Raw genomic sequence first — 18,274 nt, 5'->3', positions numbered from 1 at the left:
GTGCTACTGTTTAGGTAAATTAATGAAGAAATATATACATATATATACGCAATGATTATTCTGACTTTTGATATTTAAATGAAAAATATAATATATTTCCGTTCAAAGCTCAAACGAGCTTTTCCCTTCCGAGCTTTGAAAATTCGACAGTTTACTTTGACACAAAGAAATTCATCTCCGGCCGAACTCGTCACTTTTATTTTTTAATCTTTCTTGAGCCAGAAAATATATTATTTTTTCAGCATGCGAAAATAAGATGCAATGTCTATTTCGATTGATGGGAAAACTTTCGTTACTCTTTCGGTTTGTGATCGTTAATCTATATTTATCCCAGTAACTAATTGAAAGGTGGAATTCCTATAGGAGCTAAATGCATTTTTTTAAGATTTTCAAATACGTTATATCATATGGGGCAAAAGTCACTTAATTATTTCACCAATAAATATAATATAATGATATTTTAAATTAAATGGAATTTTTTAATGACATGCAAATTACTTTCGCGAATATTTTTTTAACTAAAAAAAATTATGATTTATTACCAAATAATATTTTTATACGAAAATACACCTAGAGTCATGATTTTGATAAATTTGCATATATATTTTAGGTTTATTAAGTCATTGGGCTTTCATCAACGCTTTTCTGTATACGTCGAATATTTTCCCGGATACGACCTGAGCGGGATCTTCTATTTCGTGGAAGAACTTTAACGAATTCTTATTCACGGAAACGCCGAACCAAGAGCAATATCGTTGATTTTATGGAGAACTTCTTTGATGAAAATCACATATGTATATGTTTTCTGAGTAAAAACAGCGGCGCGTTAATATTAAATTAAATAAATAAATAATATGCGTTATTTGAATTTTTTTTTTAATATTTATTAAGCTTTAATTTTTAAAATATAAAAACATAATTATTATTATGATCCATAAAAATAATATTTAATTTTTAAATAGTAAAGTAATTTTTGGCCCTTCTTGTGTATATAAATAAGATTTGCATAAGCTACGTTTTTGTAACACCTTGTCTAAAATTAAAACGTTTTTATTTTACTTAAAATTGCAGTTGTAGTAGTTAATATTATATAAATACTAATAATCTCTGAAATGTAAATTTTCTACTGCCCTAATTAACAATTGCTTTTCCTTAATCGCATTTTTATTTTTAACCGTTTTAATTCATTTCAGTTGCTGTTTGAAAAATATTTATGTTTTTATTATTATCTTTTTTATTTAATTCTAGATTATGGAGTTAAAACTTTTAGCTAATTTATTTTGTATTAAATAATGGCTTAATTTAGTAACGCTTAAAAAATATTTATTTACCTAGATTTCGTATTTTGCTTTATATTTTCTGAAAATAGCATCACACATCACCAGGTGAAAAGCATGTGCCACACAATCTTTTTTAGTGAAGTGTTTATTAAAAGTTAAATTGAAAGCTGGTATTATTCCTAAATTCATACTGTTTAAGTTATCGCAATTCAGAATTTTAAGAACAATTCATTACAATAATTGTCAAAAATAATAGAAAAAATAATTCCATATTTTTTGCGCTAATCTCTTTTATAACTATTTGTGTTGTTTCAAAGGTATTTTAAAGTGAATGTCTTAAACATTGTTTGAGAGACATACAATGGTTTTACTTTGCTTTTAAAATTATACGATATGTTTTATTAAATTTTATTAAAATTATAATATTGTACTACTGTGATAATTGTAGCAATACTGTGAGAGTTTCAATGAAATAACACAAATGACAATGGTAGCTTTTAAAACTGAATATTAGAAATTCTGCAAACTACAATATTTTGCTTTTCAAAAATGTATTGTTGAAATTGTGCATAATACCCACAATAGCACAAAAACCACAAACATAAGTAATAAATAATTTCCGCGTCATAAGAACTCAACATTTATAAGTTAATTTCTTCTTATTAATATTATATTTTGTCACTTAGACCATTCAGGTAAACTACCGTTCTAACTGTATATGTTTTTCATATATTCGTCAACTTCCCAATAAACAAGTTGCGTACTTATATAACAAGTTTTCGTTAGTTTTCGATCAATAGAAGTAATTGAGTTAATAAAAAAATCCTCACCCAATTGCACAATTTCCATCTTCCTGTCTATGACAAAGTGCCAAGGAAACGCCTTGCAAAAGCTGGCGATTCCCAGTTTTAAATCGGCGGCATCAGTCGACAAGTCCTTGGGATCCAGTCTGCGATCGCTTCGTCCTACTACATCGTCGTCGTCTTCTTCCGAAGAGTTTTCTCTGACGGAAAACGAGGAGCGGTGGGGCTTGGCGAAGGTCGGGGGAGCGTGAGGGATTGCCGTGATTTCGTATCTAGGAAAACTTTCTCGGTCACTACATATGGATGTACATTTATACATGTTATGAGGGTCGTTAGATCCTACATATCCTGAGTGCTATTGTATGTATGTATCTATACAGTGTACAGCATATTTTTTCCATACAAGTTTAATAAATCGATTTATATGTAAAATTACACGTTGTTACATTTTTTTGTGAGCTTTTAAGAGAATATTTAATAAAATAAACTTGATGTAATGGGTATTTTTTTTTATTGAAGTTAAGAATATACTATATATTTTCTGGCATCTAACTCTACAGAGTTTGATGTCAGAAAATATATGAAAATATAATGTTTCCGGTTAGCCATTGACTATCAAGTCTGCAAAGTGGTTAACTTTTATTATGAATAGTTTCAGTAAATCACACATTTTTTAAATGTTTGTTATTGATAGTAACAGCTATGAATATTACTAATAAAAAAAACGATAATTTATTAGGCAAAAAAAATATTTAAAGTTTGTTCAGTGGTTTATTTTAAGTCTTACCTAAAGTGTCTCGGGTCGTTCTGATAGCGGTTAAACTCGATGACAGCCGTCGTGTTGTAGTAAATTTGAGCGATCGCTTTCAAACTTCCTATGAGCAAGTAAGCTAAGGGCTCTCTTTCAGTTGTAAAGTGAAGTTCAATTCTTCCATGGCCTATTGGCGTGCAAACGAACGCTGCTTCACAATCGGACGCTTGATTTTCACTCTTTTCGTCCTAAATAAAAAAAAATATAAAATAAAATAATTGTTGTAGAATAAAAAGCATTAGAATAGGTTAAGAACAGTGTTAAAAAGACTCATTTCACATAAATTTCAAACGAGCCATGCATAAATGTACATGTATACTATATATTTGTGTTATCTCTATAATATTGTAAAGGCTTTCAAAATATAACTTTTAACTGCTAGATGACATGGAATTTTTGTCACTGAAGCGAATTCAATCATCAAATGAGAATCTCTTCTGGGAAACGAAATGGATGACATGTACGATTTTACGCTTCAGTTTGAATATGCAGAGTAACGCTTTCGTTTCGTATCTATATGTATAAATATTACCGTAGTTTTTTCGATATCACATCCAACGTACCACGCATTTCGCAAAAAATGGCAAAATATACAGCAAATACGAAATACAATTTATTTCTGTGAAAGTTGTATAACTAAATTTCACGATCGCTTTCAAGGGCTCAACTTTACATTATGCGAATATAATGAGGCGTGTTGGAAACTTTCTGCAGGGGAGGTTGGAGACAATAAAAAGAGAGGCAATGTCAGCATGAAAAATGCGTTTATAGCGTGCACGGGTTAAACAAAGCATCTCTGCCCTCCCTCACCACTCTTCGGCCTTTGTAGCGCTTAGTTAATATTTAGCTCGAATATATCACATATCATATTATTTTTTGAAATATATATTCTTGTTAAGTTGTGAATTCTGACCTTTGTGTTTTTTTTTAAATATTTTTCAATACATTATTTGTTGCTATTTTGTTTTTGTGCAACAATTGAGATCCTACAGTTTATTATTGTTATACGTAAAGTTTTCTATGAGTGGCTTCATAGACTCAGGCATCTCCAAAACGGGTTGAACTCTAAATTCCGGATGTCAAGCTGGACTCTGAACTCTTCAAATGCGAAGAGAGAAGCGGCGGCGGCTTTAATGATCTTCGACGGTCTGAACTTAACACATAGCCGACTATGCGAACCATGTAGGACGATGAAACTATTAATGGGCTGGTGGATAAAGGTCTATGCTTGACCATTAGGAATCGTTGGAACCATCCGGATTTTTTTATATTTATGATGTCGTGCTCCGAAGTGGATGTTCAAGTGTGAATGTTAGTAAAAATGTCAGAGGAAGTCTTAAAAGTTTTTAATAATTGTTGCTTAATATGAGATTACACATGGCTCCTTAATATGAGATTTTGTTTTCCGCCCCTTTCGGTGGACGGCCAATTCCAAAAAGTGGACGTAATGTAGTTTTTTAAAATAGTTTAAAAACCTAAATGCACGTAGCATTTTTTCTAAATGCGTTTGCGACGCATGATGGGTACTTTGACTTCATCCGTAAAAAAGATTTCGCACGGTGTTATCACATTTATTTATTTTTAAATCATATATTTTTTAACCTGTTAGGTCACGATTGTCTTAATTTAATTAAAATAAATAAATAAAAAATAAACTAATTTGGAAAAAAAAATTGTCTTAGAAGGTAAACTTAGAAGGTAAAAAAAAATGATTAACAAATTATTAAAAAATGTCTAAAAGCTATATGATCGTTTTTAGACCTGCCAATTTAATCCTTTCACTATGGTGTCCAAATATTGAATCAAAAAGTGGTGTACTTGATCAGTCCGAAATATGAAAGTTAAATGCAGACTACTATTATAAATTGCAATGTAAAAAATATAGTAAAAATATAATCAGATTTAGGGGTTCATATTAACAGTAAATTAAAATATAAAAATCGTATAAATTTCATTATTAAAAAATATATAACGAGGTTAAAGTTTGAATTAAATTAATAGGAATTGCTAGAGTATCTATTTTTAGCCAGAGAGTATAAAATAATGAGATTGCAATTTTTATAAAATAAAGCAATCAGAAATATTTTATATAAAACTTTAGATCAATCGCTGTTTTAAAGTTGTTTCATATTTTTATAGCTTTGCAAAATGGCGACAAATCAAAAAACTTAAACACTCGTAACTCAGTAGGTTTAAATTTTAACGAAAAAATCGCTATATATTAAACGTTTATAAGCCTAAACTACATCTAAATAAAATATAAAAAAAATAGTTTTTTGCTTCAAAACAAGCGATGTATCAGTTCGATCGGACCCCCACACGAGCCATTTTGAGACTTGCAGAAGAATTAATGCTCTTAATTGCTTGATTTTAAAGGTTTAAAATTCAATTTTTAGTATCGTATAGAATTACTAAGCACCCTCTATACATTCTGTATGAAAAAAAAATATAATTTTTTTTTACAAAATGGCGGCCAATGTAAAAATTAAAAGTGTCATAACTTTCCAAAAGGAAATCTTACTTAAACATGTCGTATGCAAAAAGTATTCAAAAGTTTAATTTGCATTTAAAAAAAATTGTAATTATTTTTTTTAATAAAAAACGAGTCTTATCGTAAATTAACCGGGCCCCCATACGAGATTTTATGCGACTTGGCATATAGTTACCGCTAGTATTTGGTTCCTTTTAAAGATATAGACTTGAATTTTTGATACAAAATACAGCTTACGAATATACTTATGATACTGTTTAAAAAAATTAAAATTAAAAAAAAAAGTTTTTTTTTCCAAAACACGTTTAGTGTTACGAGTCGATCGACGCACTATACATACGCTTGCAATATAGTTAAGGTCAGTGTGAGCTTATTTATACATATTTAAAGTTGAATTTTAGTGACAGTATAGAATTCTTGAGCTCCCTGTATATGTTCGTTAGCAAAATCCAATGTGTCAATTTTTTGCATTAGCAGACCAAAATCACCGTTTTCGTTAAAGTTGCTCAAAATAAACAAACTTCTTATGCCTCTCAAAGGCGATGACAACATCAAGGTTGATGTAGTCTTCACCGACTTTTAAAAAAACATTCGACATAGTTAGTTATGAACTTACTTAGAGAATGATTAATTAAATTTAGGCATACACGTTTTATTATATTATATGTCTATGCTACTGAATAAAAAAAGTTTTTATTGTCCCCTGTTTCCTATGTGTATCTTAAGAAAAAAACATTTACACAATTATTCGTTCACCAGAGCAAAGTGCTTAAGCGATTCTTTAGGACGTGATTAAATACGAATAAAATATATGGGGGAAAGTTTTCTCATTTATCACCAGTTAAGGGAGAGGAGTTAATATGTAGGAAAGAACAGGGGTCGTTAAAGCAATTATCGACGGACTCACTTGGTTGTAGAGCACATCGTGTACGCTGTCCAAAGTGGCTAAAAAGTCTTGCAGATCTCCGCCGAGGCACCTGAGAGCTCTCTCCAGGCGACCAGTGCAGCATCTAGCCACCAGCTCGCTTCCCAGCTGCTCCAGAAAATGAGACGGATCTAGAGCTGCAAACACAATTACGACCATATTATTACGTTGCGACCTAGATAATTGAGGACCTCTTAAGGTGGCGTGCAATTATGAGAGTGCCTTACTTTTTAAATTGCTTCCAATTCTATACATTTAATTAATTAATAGATGCTCGTAAATATAATATATATTTTAAGTGTATTTTAAATTTTAAATGTTACCTGTTTAAAACGCATAAAATTATATAATTAGTAAATAGATCCGTCCGGATCCGAACTTTGTTAATGGCAACTTTCTAAGAAGAAGAGAGGAACACAAATTATATGATAAGCTAAAAGAGCCTCATAATAGAACTATTAGACTCTTTTAGCAATACTTATTGTGACTTATTTTGTTGCAACGATTATGGGTGATCGAGACACATTGCATCATTGATTATTAATTGCTCAATTATATTTATTTTACTAAGCCATCTGATATGTGTAATAAATAATATATTTATATTGCGAATAATTTTTCATCATTTTCAGAAATAATTGAATTATTTTTGTTGCTTTTTCAAAATATAAGGATTGTCATTACATTTATTAGGGGGGGGGGGAAATTTCCGGGGGGCTCTGGAAAAAATCATAGCAAGAATATATTTATAAAAAAATAAAAATCGACCTCAAATAATGAATCTGAACTAAGCTACAGTTGTTTAAGATGTATGTATTAATGTATTTCAGGTTTAAGTTCCTTTAGCACTTTTTATACATACAAGTAATAAAAAGAGCGGAACATTGCCTTCAAAAGCACCCACTTTTTAGGTAGAACTTTCATAATACCATTATTATTCAAAGTAGTTTTTTGACGTTCATGTGTTAACATTTGCTTGCAAATTATTGTTGGTTTTTAAACGTTAAAAATATTATACAAAAGAAAAAATGTTAATGAAGTAAATTGGTAACAGTAAATTTAGGTTATCGATCTGAAAATTCAGATCAAATACCTAAGTTAAGTTGTTTGTATAGATTAAAATTTAATTTATAAATATCACATTTATTGCTTTATTAGAAATGAAATTAATGTTACTTTAAATGCCTATTAAATTAAGGTTATTTATTTTTTCTCATGAGTTGATTCACACGTGACTGCTGAAAACAGGGTTAAATTTAAAAAAACATTTTTTAAATTAATAAAGCATTATTTATTTTAAAAATAAATAAATCCAAAAAATATGTAACTATATATAAAAAATTAATAAAAAAATATTCGCGGTAAAAATATAAATAATGTAGCTCTGTGTATTTACACATAGGTGCCGCCCTTCAAGGCGACCGAACAAGCACAGGGTATAAATTTAAGAGCACGTGATTATTACGCGTCGAGTTTTTGCAATGTTTTTGTACATATGACTGTATATAGAATAATGATAAAATTGTTTTACTAATCTTGTAAAATACAACATAAATTATTTATTAAATGAAGTTTAATATCAAAAACATAAAAAAAACTGAAGAAAATATTATAAATAAAATGAAAATAAATAGGTCTAAAATGTGACGATTGTTCTACTTTATTCATGACTGTAAAATATTTATTTAATATTATTATTTTGTATTATAATTATTAAAATATAAATTTATATATGTGACTATATAAGAAACACAATAGTACAGATTTAGCATAATGGTATATTTATATTAATTTTTAATTTTCTTGAAAATAAAATAACGTCTGTCTTTGTAGAATAAATTGACGTAAAATGAATTTCTTAAGCTCTGTATAAATCGCACTAATAATTGGCTTTAAATTTGTCTATAAAGCCTACGAGTGCCTCTCTGACAGTTCAATTGAATTCGTTTTGGATTTAGAGTCAATCGCTCGTTCAAGATTAGAAGAATAAAGTACAATCTAGCTAAATGTTTTTGCGAAAATTTATAATCAGATTTGCGGTTTAATTCACAAGATTAGGGCGTTATAATCCTAATCCTTTAAATAGATTTTAGGATTAATTTTTTTTTGTTTTATTTAATTATTTTTTCAATTAACATTAAAAATATTATTAAAAAATCGTGAAAATATAATATAATCCTTTGAATTGCTTCCAAAAATAAATACCTTATCGCTCAATGTTACAGGGAGCTTTTTTGCGCTAGACAAAGATTGATGGGTTTTCTAGAAAATACAATGCAGTGAGTCTACGAATATAAATAAATATAGAAAAAAACAGTCAATGTGATTCGAATTCTTAAAATAATATATATTTCAAAAATTCAAAGCTATTTTTGCTCATTTTTTAAACGTTTCAGATGAAATTTAGCAAGTATATTAACTTTATATGGATTATGTAAACAAATATATGTGCATATTATATAGTATATAGCATCGTGGCGCATTGGGGTAACCTGTTAGGCCACGATGGTCCTAATCTAATCTAAAAAATAAAAATAAAATATACAAGATATTTTATATATAATATTTATAATAAATATTTTTAATAACAGTGTGGTTTTAATAATGAAAAAAATCAAATAAAAATAGTTTTTCAAATATAAATATATTGTTTTTTGTATTTAAGTAACTGTAATTTGACGATTAACCACCACGTTTGGTAAAACTCGTTCTTAAAATATGTACATGTTCTATTTGATAAAAACAATTAGTTTTGTAGTGTTAACTAGGCATTTAACAGTAAAATAAAAATAAATTAGTTACCAAGTATTGTAATGAAAAAGTACCGTGTTCAAAAAATTGCACTACTCCAGAACTGTATATAAAATTAATGGTAAATGCAAATCTGGAATACACAATAACCTCATAACGCTATAAATCAAAGTTCGAGGCGTTCGAACTTTGCAAAATATTACATACACATAATTCACTTTAAGTTGCAAACTCAATTTCCGAATTTCAACTTAAACCGAGAATTGAAACTAACCACCGAGAGCTTTCGATTTAAATTAACACTCAACTTGTAATCCAGAGTATGTGACGTGTTTTAATTTATATTTTTGTTTTTCTCTGTATATATCTAGATATGTTTATGGGAAAAGGGCAAAACAATTAACTCGAGCTGTCGCAGTGTGTAAATTCAAATTTGCTATTCAAAGTGACTCGCGTGTGTCGTTGACGTGTGGAGTATTTTTTTATTATTATTAATATGATAAAAAAATCATACATAAAGATGGAGAATTAACTTACATTCGTCGGCGCAAATGGTTTCGTAAATGTCCTCCAAATATGCGTAATTTGTGCAGTTGCTTACATCTGGCGGCAGCTTGTCCCTGAAATAATAAAAAGACACAGATTTAATATTACGAAATGTCAACAAAATTGCTGGTAATATTTAGCTTATCGCGTTTTTATTATTGTGAAAGTCTTAACATAGATATTTTATAAATAACATTTTTGCACAAAAATTAGAAAATTGTAATAATTACAAGTTCATAATAAATAAACAGGCTAACTAAACATACAATTCTAGTACACATTCCGTTACAAAGTCAAATAAAAGTACATACAAATATTGTGGTGACCACCAGGCTTCGTGCACGAGAAAAGGATTTGTTGTATATACGCGTTAAAAGCGCAATAAATATTTTTTTTTCAGTCTCAACTTAGTAAGCATCTCAAATGGCCGTTTAGGATCATTAAAATGCCATTTTATTGCAATTTGTGTAAAATGTGGAGATATGAGTGTATCATACCAATGTAAATGACTAATATAATTGTAAAATATTTTTAAAACATGATATTTTAAAATTAAAAAAATATTTTTTTAAATAAATATATCGACGTATTATTAAATAAACATCATGAGTCTTTGATCAAAATTTTCGCTGTGAGTTATTTTAGTTTGCGCAATAATAATCAAACCACTCCAGACATAAGCGTTTTGAATAAGACAAGATTAGGAGAAGTTTCGTTTTAATTACACTGTTAATATTAACTCGAAAGATATGCAAGAATACTTTTGAATTCGCTTGAGAACAGGAACAGCAAATAAATAATCAAAATTAAGTCCAACTTCTATCTATAATGCGTAAATTTAGTACACATTTTAGATATAAATAGGTCTTACAAATTTAAGCTTATTGAAAGCTATTTATGTATATAATTATTTTCCATGTTAAATTGCGAATAATATATTAAATGAAAGCTAACCAGAGTTAATGAAATATTGACTTTAACAAAGCTCTTTATATAAATATAACACATTTTAATTTACGGATTTAAAGTGAAAATTTATTTAATATCAATAATTTTGATTACAGATACCGTGTTCATTCCACATTGCCGAGATTACATCGGCTTAAAAATTAATACGCACAGTAAGGTATTTTTAGCAATAATTTCTTAGGGATTTCAACCACCATATTATTTTTTTTAAACTGAGAGGTCATACTTAACCATTTTTTCCTCCGAGCTAAATACAAAATATAATGATGATCGGGGAGCAAATTTATTTAAAATTATTATTTCATACATATTTAATTTATTTAGAATTAAAATATTATTTATAGCGGTCATGATTTGAAGTTTGAAATTGCTTGGAGACAGCGAGTCAGAGACAATAAAAATGTATTCGCATCACTTTTTAATTATAACAGTGAACACCCCATGAATTCTATGCAAGGAGTTAAAAAGGAGGATTGTAAAATTTTTACTTGACTCTGACATGTCGTTTATAAATATATATTAAAAAATTTTATGTATGACCAAATTATTATATATTTTTTAAAATAAATTAGACTTTTGATAACAGGATAGTACCAAAAGAAAACTCAAAAATTATTACTTTATTTCATCTTATTTTTATTTTACACTATTGCAGCTCTACAGTTTTAGACCAAATCATAACACAGAGGCATGTAAAAGATCGCTATAACTACTGTCCATATCTTCCAAAAGACTTTTAAATTTACTTTGGTTCAGTTCTTATGCTCGGATATAATTGACTATATTTGTGACGGTTTTCATCACCGTAATAGGTTTGTTAAATTGTATTTTTGCAATAATAGCAAAATAAATCATTTTTAAAATCCGATCATAGATAGACATCTATCAGTGCATACACATTTTTTTTACATAAATATTATTATTTTACAGAAAAGTATTAACAATATCGAGATAATCTGTGCCTTTGGTTTAATTCTTCATAGAAAAATTTTTAAACAAATTTCATAAATTAAATTTTGTTCAGTGCAATATCTAACAAAAACGGAACACTTTGATGTTGCTAAAATTGTCGGTACTCGAATCCATAGCCAAACATAAATATTTACATTGTTTTAAATCTTCTATGATGCTGGCAAAAATGTATTTTAAAATATCTTCAATGCGTCTAACTCAGATAGAATCAGAGAGCTGCATTTTTTAAATTTCTGATAATATTTGGAAGCATTAATAATACATTCTGAAGATAATTTTGAAGAAAATTCTGTCATTGTGAGTATTTAATTTATAATTTAAGTTTTTGATACAACACATTATATAAAATTATAAGAAACAAAGTGACGCCAATTAATTGTTTCAGTGCAACTCAAAGTTTTAAAATAATTGGTAATAATTATGAAAATATTTGGTAACGATTATGAGTGTTGAGCCGCACATAAAAAAAATCGGCAGGCTGTAGATTGAGGGTCGCTTATCTGTACCGTTTATTTTAAGGCGTAAACACACTTCGGGGGATTGTCCAAGAAGCAATATATTTATTTGCGATTTGCTAGAGTTACTTCAGACCAAAAGTAGTTATTTAATAAAATTAAGAACTTTGTAATCTGACAGGTTAACATGATACGTCACGATGGCCAAAATCATAAAAATTGAAAAATATAAAAATAAAGACATTAAAATTCAAATAAAGGATAGGCACAAATCCCATCAACAGGTGATAAAAAATGTGCCACTTGGACCAAAAGATACATCAACGAATCGTCCAGAGAGAATCGCGAGAAAACATCACGACATATCCCAGCTGCTTCACAGAAAGCACAGCTGACAATAATACAACTCGACACTCCTATTTTCATGACCTGACATTTCAACTTTACCGCCTTATAACTGCGTCTAAATTTGTCCATATATGTGATAATTTATATATGTTATTAAAATAAACTGTGCTCAGCTTTTCCGGCGACTATTTCGGTTGTAAATCATACTTCTTTGGCATCAAAACATTAAAAGTCCGTTATTCTATACACACATTGTTCAAATAAACAATGAATATTATTTTATGTTAAAAACAAGAATATTATACTACATATATTACATTACATACATAATATTTAATTCCAAAGGCAAATTTTTCATAACAAGATAATTTATCATTGCTGTTATTATATTCTAAAAAGGAATATTTTAAATATATTAATGCATTCAGTGTTTCATATTTTACTGAGCAATTATCTAATCATGCGATATGTAGGGACTTAGGAATTTTTGTGTGATTAACACCTAGTATAACCAAATACAAATTATACAAACTCCAACTTATATGTAAAATTGCCTTTTAAAAATTCATTGATAGGTAATTACTTAAATATTATTAATTGATTCGTCGCTATGCCACGCACGTTGTGTTAAATTAGTCTCGAGCGAATAGCACGAAACGATGTATGCATAGGTATAAATATTGGAAGCACACAGGTGTAAGGTACGTGAGCATTTCTCGGCTCACTGATTAAAACGATTCCTCTGCATTGCTCTTAAACGATATTAAAAGCAATTTTCTTGTACCTTTATTAGCCGTATGTAGTATATGTATGTACTTTTACTTATATCAAGCTCTCGTTTTCTCATCACTCGGCTATTTTGCGGTAAATCTCAAAGTTCGCAAGGGGACAGGTAAAAAGGCTAGGCGGACCGAACGGAGCTTTAATAAGTAAAAGCTCGGATTTAGCGCTTTAGAAATTTACGCTCGGGTGGCCTAGGTTGAATTTGGTCGAACTTTTGTATTGTTTATTAAGGAAGCCTCACTATTCGAAAAATTATTCAACCCGAATGCATACAATGCTGTGTGTGGAATGATTTTTTTGCGTATGGTGCGTACTTTTATTTCGGATTCGGGTATAAAACACGCTCGTAAAAACTCGAAAGGGTCTCTTGTTAGGTTTTCTTACGCAAAATCGATACGTGTATTGTAATACGATAAAATTTACAATACCCCACTATTATTTTTTGTTGTTATTGTATTTTATTTATAGATATTGATGTGCAAAGATGTCGATAGTGAATTTAGTCCATATGAATTAATTTAGTTTTAGGTAATTATTTTTTGATACAAATACGTCTAAATTTTTGCTCTGAAGGAATTGTATAAAGATCTATGTATTTCAGGTATATGTTCCTTTAGCTCTTTTTTATACATATTATACAAAAAAAGGAGCAGAGCATTGCTATTAAAGGCACCTACTTTCTAGATAGTACTTTCACAATAAACATTATTATTCAAAGGTACAGAATGAGGCGGCTCCGTTTGTGTTAAAATTTGTTTGCAAATTATTGTTGACTTTATTGCTTTTTAAACGTTTAAAAAATATTAGACATGAGAGAAAATTAGTAGCAGGAAATTTAGATATTCGATCTGAATTTTCAGATTCTAAGAAAGAACTAGCACTAGCTGAATTATATAAATGTAATGTTTTTATAGAATGTGTTATCCTTATGTTAAAAGAAACATAAATTCTATTTTTACTATAAACTTTAATGTAAATATTTTAGAATAAGTAAATACTGGTATTACCGGTATTGCAATCCCTAGCATGTTTTACTTTTCTGCAAAATCCAAAAACTGACTTTTTTTGCTGAAATAAGGTTAGTTGTTATGACGATAAAAATAGAAATACAACTGTTTTTCGGTATCAGGACACTAACCCCCTGGACATTTACCCCCCGGACAATAACCCCCCGTCAAAACCCCCCTGGACATTAACCCCCCGTACAAAAAACCCCCCGAACAATTAACCCCCCGACAATTTACCCCCCGACAATTAACCCCCCGTGCCAATAGCCCCCCTGACAATTAACCCCCGCCACGTATTATAATAAATGGTCATTATTTTAATAAAATAGTGTTTAATATGAATGGGCAGTATCAAATATTTTCAACTGAATAAAAATGTGATCTTGCGGCTTTTTTTCAAAATGACCTATGGCTATTCAAACTGCGTTATCTGTCAGATATTTTTAAGAAATTAAACGATATCAACTTACTCTTCAAAGAACCAATTGCGATATATTATCTTCAAATGATAAAATTGAAAGTTTTAATAAAAAGATCAAAACTTGGAGAAGTAGGGTGGAAAAATCATTGTAAAACTTTTATCGCAAAATTTATTATAGGTCACTTAGAAACGCTAGAAACACAGTTTAGTAAATATTTTATATCAAATATTGATTAAAAAAATTATCTTGTATTCAAAAACCATTTTTGATGGCTTGAGTTAGATTGATCAAATGCCATATAAAGCCCAAGAGGAATTTGCTGAGCTTTCGAGTTACTCAAACTTAAAACTAGATTTTCCAAACAAGCCCTTGACTGAATTCTGGATCGGAAATAAAACTGAATTGCTCACAATTTCTGATATGGCATTAAATGTTATTCTGCCATTTAACACCTTTATGTGAAATCACTTTTTCTGCTTTAACCCATATTAAATCCTAATATCGTTCATCGCTAAAAAATGTTAAAGAGATTTTACGTCCAGCAGTGTCAAATATTGCACCAAAATTTAATTTGTTATGCAGTAAAAAACAAGCACATCCGTCTCATTAAAAAACGATTTTTCCCTTTAATTTTTGTATACTGGTAATATATTCCAGCGACAATATATATTGCTCAATATTTTTTTTTATATATGTTATTGCATAATGCAGTTTTGATGATAAATAAGGCATATAATTTTTGTAACTATAATAAATACAATTTTACAACTTTTTGTGCAGTTTTTAATTTGATATTTTTGTATGTTTCTAAGCAAATTCTAAGACTATATTTTTTCATATGTATGTAATATGTATGTTGTTACATAATCAATAAATTAACACAAATTTATATATCTTTATTTTATATTTATCTGTGGTCGCGAAGAAGCTCACAATCATAAATGGGGTCGTGAATGAAAAAAGTTTAAGAAGCCTTTGGCTAGATACATATGTATGTATAATACAGCTAAAATTCGGTAATGGCGTTATTATATTTTTTATTAAGTATAACAGAGCGTCACGAAACGTGTAAAGTAATATCTGTATTATCTTTATACGTGGCGGGGGTTAATTGTTAGGGGGTTATTGGCACGAGGAGCTAATTGTCGGGGGGTTAATTGTCGGGGGGGCTAATTGCTCGGGGGGTTTTTTGTACGGGGGGTTAATGTCCAGGGGGGTTTTGACGGGGGGTTATTGTCCGGGGGGTAAATGTCCAGGGGGTTAGTGTCCTAGAACCCTGTTTTTCATATTATTTGATAGCTTTGAAACATTCCTTATTTATACTTTAATATTCTCGGAACAAAAATATTATTCTTAAATCGAGAAATTGAATCTTCTCCAATAAACCGTTGTGTATTTACAGATAATCCTGTTTCCATGAATTATTATCGTATCGAATAATGAAATCCCACTTTACTACACAATTTTCCGAATGACACTCGAAAACAAGAGTTTTGAGGAACAAAAGCGAATGCTCGAATCGCAATATATTTAGGCGTCACACAATCGGTCGGTCCATTATCCAACTAAATAATGGGACTCGCGCATAATGGTCTCCCGGGACGAACAAAGGGTTAATTGTCGTCGGATTCAACTCAGAAATGTGGGATAGGGGTAAAAAATACTTTTTCAATGTAAAGCTTCAAATTTAATCTATTTTAAAATGTAATCTAAGACAATTAGAGTTGCATCACTCAAATATATTGTCTACTTCAGTTATTTTAAAATTGTACACATACTCAAAACTATATTATTAAAAAAAATATATTATAGTATATTATATATATATATATATATATATATATATATATATATATATATATATATATATATATATATATATATATATATATATATATATATATATATATATATATATATATATATATATATATATATATATATATATATATATATATATATATATATATATATATATATATATATATATATATATATATATATATATATATATATATATATATATATATATATATATATATATATATATATATATATATATATATATATATATATATATATATATATATATATATATATATATATATATATATATATATATATATATATATATATATATATATAAACAGTGATGCGTATTAAATTATTAGAAGAACTAGGTTACTCTTAGCTGACCCACTAAAGAGTGAGTCAGAAAAACGCACCCGGCCAACAAAATACTCTCGAAGGAGCGCTGCCGAAGGTCTGCTCCCCGGGATAATCTGCTCTGTAAGTCGTGTCTTTAGTGGCGTGTTTTATTTTTATAGTATTTTTATGTAATTATTTGTGTACTATGCAATTATAGAATAGCTATAATTGCGTTACCACTGACAATCCATTATCCCAGAATTAATATTGTTACTATGATTATATGGAAAACTACGGCCTGTGGGCCAAATCTGGCTCACTGCCTATTTTAATTTGGTCCGCATGCTAAGAATAGATTTTAAATGTGCAATCTCTTTAAAATTGCTAGGCATACTAGTCAAATCTATTTCCGTTTGTAATCTGCTCTAATGACTAACGATAATCTGTTAAAAAAATATTTATAATTGGACGTTTCACAGAAAGGGACGGAAAATATAATATCCTATAAAGGGGGCCATGTATATGCATACAATAATTTTTTAGAGACTTTCTCTTTATTGAAATTTACATTATAACTTCGTAAGCTAAAAAACAGAATTTTCAACCTTTTCCTTATGGTCGAGCATAAGCCCTTTTTCACCGGCTCATTAGCAATTAATGGCTTTAATATCATATATATAGGTTTTGCACAGTCGGTTGTGCGCCATTTATCGAGAGCTCTTAGTACGAATTTCGATCAAATGGAGGCCGATCCAAATTCAGACCATCAAAGATCGCAGAAGCCGCCGCTTCTCTCTTCGCATCACATAGTCCAACTCAACGTCAATCACATACAGAAATATAGCACTATACGCGACGGTCTCAATTGTTGAATTAAATTAATATAATAATAAACTTTGTTTTTAAAAACCACTAAGGTGAGGACAATATAAATAACACTTTTGACAACTATTTATTAATAAAAATAAATTCATATAATAAATTAGGATGTGTAAAACACAAAAAAAGGCAGGAATAAATATTTTCTAAAATGCCTAAATGTAAAGCCAATCTTTTTCACATACGTTACTGAAATAATTTTCCGATTAGTAAATAATAAATAAAAGTTTATACTCACAAGCACTTGTATTTGTCGGTGGAAAAGTTTTCCTGGCATTCCTTTGCCTTGAGTGAATGAAGTGCGGTCTGGAGCGATTCGTTCTGAAAACGAAAACGACAAATGGTTATATTCGCTGCGAGTGTTGCCTAACGAGGCTCTCCACGAACAGTTGCATAACTCTAAATTTGATTACAACAGTTGAATCCCGACACGCGAGTCTCATAAACTGTCAACCTACAAAAGGCGGTCATTAACGCGAAACGCTGATGGTTAGCCCCAAATTGTTACGTTACCCCAAAGTTTAATTCACAACTCTGTATGATACTACACATGTTGTGTTAAGGGTCACATAAAAGTACAAATTAACTGTAATAAATAACGAAAAGAGTCTGGGGGATATTATAACTTCATTTATATGTTTGTAATAGCAGATTAGCTTCTTTCTAGAAGATGACGTCAACATC

At 29.3% G+C, this 18,274-nt stretch overlaps 1 protein-coding gene across 2 annotated transcripts in view; it reads right to left on the bottom strand.

Moving 5' to 3' along the window:
• The window catches only part of Gycalpha99B (guanylate cyclase 1 soluble subunit alpha 2), a 233,366-nt gene that overhangs the window by 18,847 nt on the left and 196,245 nt on the right, over positions 1 to 18,274 (bottom strand). For both annotated transcript variants that reach the window (XM_088183129.1, XM_088183128.1), the window contains exons 3-7: positions 17,829 to 17,911; positions 9,599 to 9,681; positions 6,293 to 6,447; positions 2,871 to 3,082; positions 2,111 to 2,355 (exon numbers count right to left, since the gene is read on the bottom strand). In XM_088183129.1, the coding sequence (XP_088039255.1) occupies positions 2,111 to 2,355; positions 2,871 to 3,082; positions 6,293 to 6,447; positions 9,599 to 9,681; positions 17,829 to 17,911 (778 nt within the window). The remainder of the gene's footprint in view (positions 1 to 2,110; positions 2,356 to 2,870; positions 3,083 to 6,292; positions 6,448 to 9,598; positions 9,682 to 17,828; positions 17,912 to 18,274) is intronic.

This window comes from Plectrocnemia conspersa, unplaced genomic scaffold (assembly GCF_051122295.1).
Source record: "Plectrocnemia conspersa isolate PC_06_02 unplaced genomic scaffold, ASM5112229v1 ptg000003l, whole genome shotgun sequence".
NCBI lineage: Eukaryota > Metazoa > Arthropoda > Insecta > Trichoptera > Polycentropodidae > Plectrocnemia > Plectrocnemia conspersa.
This window is presented reverse-complemented; position numbering and strand designations above follow the sequence as displayed.